The sequence below is a fragment of the Hoplias malabaricus genome, chromosome 13, assembly GCF_029633855.1.
Source record: "Hoplias malabaricus isolate fHopMal1 chromosome 13, fHopMal1.hap1, whole genome shotgun sequence".
NCBI lineage: Eukaryota > Metazoa > Chordata > Actinopteri > Characiformes > Erythrinidae > Hoplias > Hoplias malabaricus.
Window position 1 is genome coordinate 38,584,405 of NC_089812.1, and position 9,567 is coordinate 38,593,971.

Consider the following 9,567-nt stretch of genomic DNA (forward strand, 5'->3'; position numbering starts at 1 on the left):
ATAACATGTAAACTCTTAATAAGAGGGGGTTGTGGTCTTTTGTAAACTATCAGTCACTCAATGCTCGTTAGAGAGAGAGAGAGAGAGAGAGAGAGAGAGAGAGAGAGAGAGAGACTAGCTGAACTAATATCAGGTTTTTGTTTACATATTCGTTGTGCTCAGGCCTAAAGTGTGAGAAAAGTGAGATTGCAACATCCGGTGGTGTGTGAGCGAAAGTGGAGAGAGAAAGCGAGCAGGACAGGAACTGAACGGCAGTTCCGCCTGTAGTCTGTGTGTAAGAGACAATGTACTGTGTTCTCTGGCTCTTCTCTTCAGAAAAACCCTGTGGGCGCTTTGTGAAGTAAACTGCGTTCTCTCCGCGGATACAGCTTATATGTTTATCCCGGACAAGCGCGTTTCTTATCAGAGTTCTTAAACAATTCCCCCCACGCGCGGAGTAGCGCAAACAAACGCCTCGCGCGACAGACCTAGAGGAACGAGCGCGGTCATATCCGCTCTGATTTAACGTGTGGGTGCGCGCCAAAGAAACTTCTCTGGAGAGAGGGGGGAGAGGGGCGGGGAAGGAGGGAGAGAGGTGTGTGTGTGTGTGTGTGTGTGTGAGAGAGAGAGAGAGAGAGAGAGAGAGACGTACACTTTGTAGAGTGCGAGTAAGTTAGATACAGAAAGAGAGAGGTGTGTGAGAGATAGTGGTGTGTGAATAAGTCTCAGAGAGAGAGAGAGAGAGAGAGAGATAGGCTCGAACCGAGGCGTACTCCCAGCGTTGGGCAGGAGTGTAACTGCAGGTTTGATTTGTTGTGACTCGCCGTGTCCCGGTGTAAAGCGCGTGGAGAAAAGTGAGAGTGAGATTCCACTCTTCCCATCATCCACCTTCTGCCTCCCAGACCTCCAGCACCTCCGCCTCTAACCGCACTTTTGAGCGTGAGCGAGCGCGAGCGCGGGCGATGCTGCGTCTACTTCTCACCGGCGGGCTCGCGCTGCTCGCTCTCGCCGCGCTGCTGGTGGAGGGCGCGCGCCTCAGTGGCGGCGGCTACGCGGGCACGTTCGCGGCTCAGTCTTCGCCCCCGGACCCGTGCTACGACGAGAACGGGCGCGCGCGCCGCTGCATCCCGGACTTTGTAAACGCAGCGTTCGGACGGGAGGTGCGCGCGTCCAGCACGTGCGGCAGCCCGCCGGCGCGCTACTGCGTGCTGACGGATCGCGAGCGCGGCGAGGAGCGCGGCGGCAGCAGCGGGGAGCGCGAGCGCGAAAGGGAGTGCCACACGTGCGACGCATCGGACGCCAAGCGCGCGCGACCCGCCGCCTACCTAACGGACCTGAACAACCCGCACAACCTCACGTGCTGGCAGTCGCAGAACTACGTGCAGCACCCGCGCAACGTCACGCTCACGCTCTCGCTGGGCAAGAAGTTCGAGGTGACGTACGTGAGCTTGCAGTTCTGCTCGCCGCGACCCGAATCTATGGCCATCCACAAGTCCATGGACTACGGGCGCACGTGGACGCCCTTCCAGTTCTACTCCACGCAGTGCAAGAAGATGTTCGGTCGGCCAAACCGCGCGCCCGTCACCAAGCAGAACGAGCAGGAGGCCGTGTGCACGGACTCGCACGCGGACATGCGGCCCCTCGCCGGCGGCCTCATCGCCTTCAGCACGCTGGACGGCCGCCCGTCCGCGCACGACTTCGACAACTCACCCGTGCTTCAGGACTGGGTGACGGCCACGGACGTGCGCGTGACCTTCAGCCGCCTGCACACGCTGGGCGACGAGAACGACGACGACTCGGAGCTGGCACGCGACTCTTACTACTACGCCGTGTCGGACCTGCAGGTGGGCGGCCGCTGCAAGTGTAACGGACACGCGTCCAAGTGCGTGCGGGAGCGCGGCGGCGGAGAGGGCAGCGGAGGAGAAGGGAACCTGGTGTGCGAGTGCAAGCACAACACCGCGGGCCCCGAGTGCGAGCGCTGCAAACCCTTCCACTACGACCGGCCGTGGCAGCGCGCGACCGCCAGAGAAGCCAACGAGTGCGTGGGTGAGTCCCAGAGCGGCTGCGCTCGTGCGCGCGGCACCTGCGCTTTTGGAGAATAGTTGTGAGGTTGCACGAGCACATGTTTATGTTGATTGAAGTTCTGGTAAATGACACCCGAAAGGCACGTGACAAAAATAGCGATACCGAGAAAGAAACAGGGCTTAGATCCAATTAAAAATCAGCTCAGAACACAGCTTGCTTTCTTGGCATCTTACCATTAACTGGAGCTGAAAAACACCAACCCTCTATTTTTCCACGGTATCCATGAGTTGTTTTCATTCACTGGACCCTTTTTGAGCTTCAAACAAACAATAAACAAACAAAGAAAACAATGTAATCCACGAACAAATCACAAATGAACTGGACACAAGTGCTTTACTGTGATATGAGCTCAATTTTAAAACTGCTGAACTCTTACTGAAATACGCCTGAAGGGCCCTGGAGTGCGGCCATCCATCAGAAAACAAACAAACAAATAAACAACAAACAAACAAACAAACAAAAACACCCAAAGAGAAAAAGGCAAAGTGTTACTTTCAGCAACTACAAAGTACATAAAACAATGATACAATAACGACACATCAGTATCTAGAGCTCTTAAATGTGACGTGGGCTCTTCATTAAAATAATAATAATAATAATAATAATAATAATAATAATAATAATAATAATAATAATTTGCCTGAAAGAGACCTGGACAAACTCTGAACGAGTACAAATAAAGTAAATTAGAATTTTAATAAGCGTAAGACAAGAGAGGCACTACATTGTTGAGCTTTCAATAAAAAACATACATTTCGTTGAACGCCCATTTTTATTTTATTTTATTTTATTTTATTTTATTTAGCAAAGACAGGCAATATATATATGTGTGTGTATTGGCATGGTTCAATATTTATTTCTTGGTTCATACCAAATAAATAAATAAATAATGTTTCGCGTGAAGCCTTAATAATGAATTAAATTGTTTATTTATCATAATTTATATTAAGAAGTGTCAGGTTTTGTTTTGGGTTCTGTCTAGAACTCTACAAAGACTGTAACGCCTTCGCTTCCGTTTCCAGCGTCTGTAGGAAATTCCCCATTAAGCGCAAGTATCGTTCAACACCCGCGCGAGCTTCGTCTCAGTGGTAAACAATTAGCTCACATTCACACACGGGACAACAGGCGGGTTTCCATCTACAGTTTAAAGAAATGTCTTTCAGTTTAATTCAAAGGGGATGCGGACAGCGCTCAGACCGACATTTTAATAAATAACGACACACTGAATCGCAGTAAAGAAATTCAAACTACAAGCGTTTACGTGTTAACATCTGCTTGTAAAAAAAGCGCGTTATCCGCAGACCGTTCTGTCCCACAATTCCCACAAAACACGACGTACACAAAGAAGAAGGAAGTTGAACCCAACGCCAGCAGCAGCTGGACCGAGTCTGGCGGAGGTTTTCTGGGAACTCATGCATGTCGTGTTATTCCAATGCAGGTGTCTTTATCAGATCCCAGCGAAGATTAAATCAGTTGTGTTAACATTTTTCTGGCGCGTGCAGAACAAACTGCTACTTTGAGCCAAATAAATTGTGGTAGGGGAAAAAAAAAACAGTTAAGCTGAAAGATAATACCTACACAGAGCGATCGGTGCGGGGGATTCTTTCAGTGTGTCTGAATACAAAAGGCTAGCCAGCATTCGGCAACATCTAAGCAGTGTGTGTGTGTGTGTGCGCGCGCGTTTCAGAGTTTGATCACTTTGGTAGATTACACGCGTTCGTATAACACCCCGGACTATTGACACCTAACTAAGTAACCATCCAAACTGCTCATTTGACAATTCTTTTGTTGAATTTTAAAAACTCGAATAATGTTAGCAGGACGTGTGAAAGGCTGCTGATTTAATCACTGTGTGAATGAGCTGCTCTGGAAGTTGTAATTTAGATTAAAAGGCTGCCCACTTATACCTCTTTTGTGAGCAATAGGGAGCAATAAGGAGAAACGCAGCCTTTGAAATCTTTAATAACATCTTCATTGGCAGCCGGCTCTGGGAGTGTGATTGACTGTTAATGGTTTTGTTACACCATGGAAATAATAAATAGTGTTCTTGACACGTCTTGGAACTTTGGCTGCTTTCAGCCTTAAAATGTAGGTGTTAAAACGGTTTATTCGCATGAGATGAGTGATTCTCTCAAGAAAGGTTTTTGTAAATGATGTGTGAAGAACACAAGGTAAAAGCTCTGCACCGTGTAATGATTCCCTGTCGAACTCCACGTCCTTAGGCCAGCGAGGTGTTTGTGTTTATTTATTTGCTTCGTGTAAAACTGGAAAACACACCAACATTAGTCACTATGAAAATAAATATGGTTAAGTCCTTTAAATTTCTCGCGGATTTACGTTTTCCCAAATTGTGTAATTACAGCATAGTTACAATGTAGTAACCATATACATAATGGTGGTTAATAAGTGGAACCAGCACATTCAAATACAAAAACAAATCCAAGATAAATAAATGCTGGAGATGAGGAGAGTACCTTATTAATAATAATAATAACAATAATAATAAAACATTTATAAACGTTTTTATTGTAAGTGTTGATTATGGTTGGGGTCCTGTATGTTACTCTGCAGTGGACCACCCTCAGACTCACAACAAAAGCTTTTCTTATGAGTCCCATGCACCAAATTAGGAAATAAAGGAGTTGCTAAGATTCACCTCTGTCACCAGCAGATTGGGACATATGGCTAGAACCAGGTTCCCCATCGCTGCGCTGATCCTGTAACCGTATGCTAAACTGTTCTGGGGGCAGCTGTGGGTGTGTTCCATCACACTGTGTGTGTGTGTGCGGTGTGAATGGGACCAGAAAAGAAGACTTGAAGGCTTCTGCCACAGTCCAGTGACTAGTTATAAAAGCCACTGAATTGCTGCCAGCGTGCCTTCAGTGTTAGCAGCTCAGCTTTGGAGCAAACGGTGTCAGTATCTGAGCCTCAGGTATAAGTCTGCAGAGGGAACGTAAGCTTCCCATGAACTGGCATATGGGGGCGCCTTTATTATTTGGAGAGCGGCGTGGTGAGCAACAGAACATTCCCGTTCCTAGGGCTTGGTATTTGCACGCAATGCTGAGATTGATGATTTTGAGCTGTGAAGCTGTAAGTGGAATGGTGCTTAGTCAGTGCTGTTTGCTCACTGAATAGAACTATCTCAGACTGTTTTTTTTTTCTCCATTCTAGAGACACTACTCTACAGCTTTCCATTATTAATGCTGTATTTATAACGCAGTAATCATATGTCATGTTGAGAAAAATAAAATGCCTTGGTGTTGTTGAGATATGGCCCCTGATAACGTGATTGTACTGGTTTAGAATTGGTCTAAAATAGCTGTTGACACCCCGCCCCATCCTTGTTAGAATGCACTTGTTTGTTGTGTAGCTTATTTTAATATTAGTAGAAATATAAAAGCCTTGAATGCCAAGGTACACTCACACATTGACTCTATGTAACTCTAGACAGTCACTATTCCGGCATTTACTGTGTCCGTAGGTGGGCATTCGGTTCAACTCCTCACTCTCAGCACTATGTACAGTTTCAATATTGATGTTAAAGATTGTAGTTAATAAATATTGAATCCATGATTCCTACACAGAAGCGTAAAACATATGGAGACAATGTTTGTGCAGAGTCTTAGTGAGAAATGAGACTTGGACATTTTTGTAGTTGTGGTAAATTAACACACTTCTTAAAAAAAATGACCAAATTGGTTTCCAAATTAGAATTTTAGAAACCCTCAGATATTTTCATAGACTCTCAAACGTGCTCCTCAAGTCCTAATGTTTCAGTTTTGTGGACTGGAAAACCAGAAATGAGTCTTTTTAGACTGTTTTTGACTTCAGTTTCCTAATACAGAGTCTCACATTTGTAATGACATAGTAGTTACAATGTAATAACTGCATAATTCATAGTTGTAGCTAAATACACAGGGGAACAATGGTGCGTGTTGAAATAAAAGGCATATTAGCATCAAGTTAACCCAATACTATTACTGTGTTAGTGTAATACGTGTGTATTTTGAATAGGCAATGAATTAATCAACATCCCAACATTTTTTTTTTTTTGATATTACAAATATTCAGAGCATTTTGACCACCCATACATTGGCTGCTACGCTGAGACTGTTTCTGGAACTTGTTCCTCATAAGACAGTTGCCTAATGTGAACCTGTTGTGTGGGCTGAAGCCCGAATCAAAGCGTTCAGTAAAGCGAACACAGCCAGTACGGCTCGCCGTGGACGTAGCTGTGTGTTCTTGGGCCAGAAGCAGGTAATTCAATGAACAGCACTGGTATATTCACCGTCAGTGGGGGGAGAGGGGAGGAGAGATCAGACACTGGCATCAGGCGCATGTGTCTGGCTCAACCCGTCAGCTTTCTTCGGCTCCTGCCCTGAGGTCAGCAGGCCAGTAGGCGCCTCTGTATTAGCCAAAGTCGAGGCAATGCCCCTCAGTCTGGAGAAGTGCACAAAGCAATATAATTCATCCCATATTCCAATCCTATCTGTCAGTCTCCATTCGGGATCAGAGAGAAGGGGGAAAAAAACAAAAAAACAGTGATTTCTCTTGATATATAAGCTCAGGACTTCTCCACTACAGACTATAAACAGTCGCAGAACCAAATGTAGATGCCTCTATCTCTCGGATGGAAAGAAAATCCATTTCTGAAGCTTTTGGACATGGCTTGAGGATTCTTATCGGCCTGTTTATTCCAGAGGGCGTTTGGTAACCCTCAAACTAAAACAGAAGTCTCCCTCACTGTGCACAAACATGTCCATGGCAGGCCGGGCTGAACATTTGGGGGGAGGTGGGGTGGTGGGGTTAGAAGGGGCTGTGATTATATCAATAGAGAATTGGCGTTTATCCCAGTCAAACCAGCACCGAGCTCGGTCTGGACGTCTAAAAATAGACCCCAGGAACGCTGGTCCTCAGATTTATGTTTTTCAACGCTGTAAACTTCAGCTTGGCATTAATCCTCAGCAAAGTTCCGCTCTAATCTTGAAGTATAGCAGCACTTTTTTAGTAAGCAGTTCTATGAATGATTGAAATTTAAGGCAAGGCCACGCTCTTTGAAATAATAGATCCTTAATGGTCCTTGGCTTGTGTGCTTGGTTCTAGAGAAAACCCGAAACATAAGGAATGGTTAGTAGTTTAAATTATAAAGAGAGTTTCACATAAGTTCTGTCAGAAATAAAGCACTGCGCTGGCACATTGGTATTTATTCAAGATCCAAACAAGGTAAATGTGGCATTAAAGGTACATTTAGTTCGTTTTAAGGTCCAACTGGGTGCCTATTCACTTCTCATTTCCAGAAGAGGATAGGCATTTGTAACTTTTCTAAATATAACCTTTTTTGCGTGTGTCATAGAACGACAAGAGTGGAGCAAAGACAGAGTCTATGGAATCCATCCAAAACCCATTAATTACAAAAGCTTTTTTTTTTAAAGAAAGCAAGATTAGTGGCGGTTGGTGTTTCAAACTTGGGCAGGAATCATTCTAAACCAATAAGAGTCCTTGGGCAAGATGCCTAACACTGCATTAATCCACATCTGTAACATTATTAAAGTTGTAAACCCTTTTGGATAAGAGCATCTGCCAATAGTTGTAAATGCAAAATGGTTCTTCTAAACCACCCCCCGCTCCAAATATCCATTTCTGGTTCTTCTGTTTTGAAGAGTGCCGGCAAGAGGCATAAACCAACTGCTTGTTTCAAGCTCTGAGAAATCACAGCTTGTCTCCACACAAACTGGACGTGATCTCTCGGCTTTTGTTCCAGCCCAAGTCCGCCGAGACTTGTTATTGGCTTGGGCTCTAGTTCAGTGAACCACCAAGAACCTTGAAGAGCTTTCCTGCTAAATCTGGGCTGCCATGCTGGAGATGGCGAGTCTGCGGACCATCTGTGGCTCGCTCTGTGCCGACGCTGGGCCGTGAGGCCGCTGAAAGAATCCTGTAAAAGGATGACATCATAGAAACGCGTGGACTCGAAACCCTCCAGCAAAGCAGCGGTCGGCTGCCAGACGTTAAATTCAGTGCAGTCCTTTGTCTGTGTGTGTGTGTGTAAACGTGTGCAGTAGTAAGGTCTGGGACAATGATGAAAGGCTAGATGTTCTTACTTGGCCTCCATAAATACATCTGCACTGAATACAACAGCACTGATCCATCTGGTCAGTTCCTGACCATCCTCATCTCCTCTAAGAGTGACCTCCTTTTGAATCTTTCAAAGACCTGGGCATTATTATGTCAACTGACTGATCGTTTGTGAAATTATGACAGACATGTCTCTCAGCCAATCACAATTGTGTCTGAAATCTGACAGAAATCTTCCATATCAAACCTCCTATGAAGAACACAGAGAGGGTGGTGCTAAAGACGTAGTAATGGAATGAATAACACTGGACACACACTGCTCTGATCATCTGGAGGAGGCTGTTACTTGATCAAGTGTAAAATGTAAACAGTGTCATTTGTACGTGGAGGAGACTCTGCTTGATCATAGCTCATAGTTATTGTATGTTCACTAAGTGAGCTCCCATCCACTGGTGGCGCTGTTTCATTAATACACTCAAACTCTCTGAAGAGCTACATATTCAGTGCAGTTTTCTGTCAGTGAAAGCACTACACAAACAAACAAAGCTGCATTTACATAAGTGTAGACTTAGGGTTAGGTTTAGGGCTAAGGTTTGGGAAATTAAAAGGTAACATCTGTGATTGTGGACAAATGCAGCTCTCTCTGTGTGTTTACATTCAGAAGCTCTGTGTTTTTTAAGGTGGAATGGTGTTTTTGAGGGAAAATATGTGTGTAGTTTAATTTGTCTCTAAAATATTGTTCACTGATTTTCAGCAGAAACTCATTTGTAACTCAAGTTTTTTTTTTGTAGTTTTGTAGCACTTACGGTAACGCAGTTAGCCGTCTCCTGGGTTTGGAGACAATTCCACCTTAAGTGACCCAAAACAGCAAAAATATTACCCACCTACAGAGCAGGAATAGAGCAATCTCCTCATCTTGGTTTGTGTGTTTCAACCCCGTGAAAGCCAAGACTCAGAGCTCAGTATCAGTAAACAAGTATGAAGCTAGTTAGCGTTTCTGAACGCAGCTAGCTGTATTAGCTTGTTTAAACAGCGCTGGACAGTGCACACTGTAGTTGCTACACTGTGTATTAAGATGCGTATTAATTCACTCAGCATTTCGTTTCATTAAACGTTGCTAAATGACCTTGTGTAGAGTGTCCACCTCTGATTCTAATGTTGCTCTGATTAACTTCACTGTTAACCACTGTCTAGACATTTTCCCTGAGTCAATGAACTGAATTTGTTCACCTTCCTAAGGGTTCTTTTTCAGGGTTTTTTTAGTAAAGGCAGTGGTTATATTTAGAAGCAGTCTGCATGATGAAATGGTTCTTCGGATGGAGAATGTGTTGTATATATTTTGGCTCTGTGTTGGCTCTGTATTTTAGCAGAAAAGGTTTTTGATTTTGACTTTATTTAATGAACATGGACAAAGCACATTAATCAACATCG

The 9,567-nt window shown here is 44.7% G+C and overlaps 1 protein-coding gene across 1 annotated transcript in view; it reads left to right on the forward strand.

Annotated features, from left to right (window-relative positions):
- The first annotated feature begins 663 nt into the window (after positions 1-663).
- Positions 664-9,567, forward strand: part of ntn1b (netrin 1b) — an 87,336-nt gene continuing 78,432 nt past the window's right edge. The window contains exon 1 of the mRNA XM_066642044.1: positions 664-2,025. Coding sequence (XP_066498141.1) covers positions 942-2,025 — 1,084 coding nt within the window. The 5' untranslated portion in view covers positions 664-941. The remainder of the gene's footprint in view (positions 2,026-9,567) is intronic.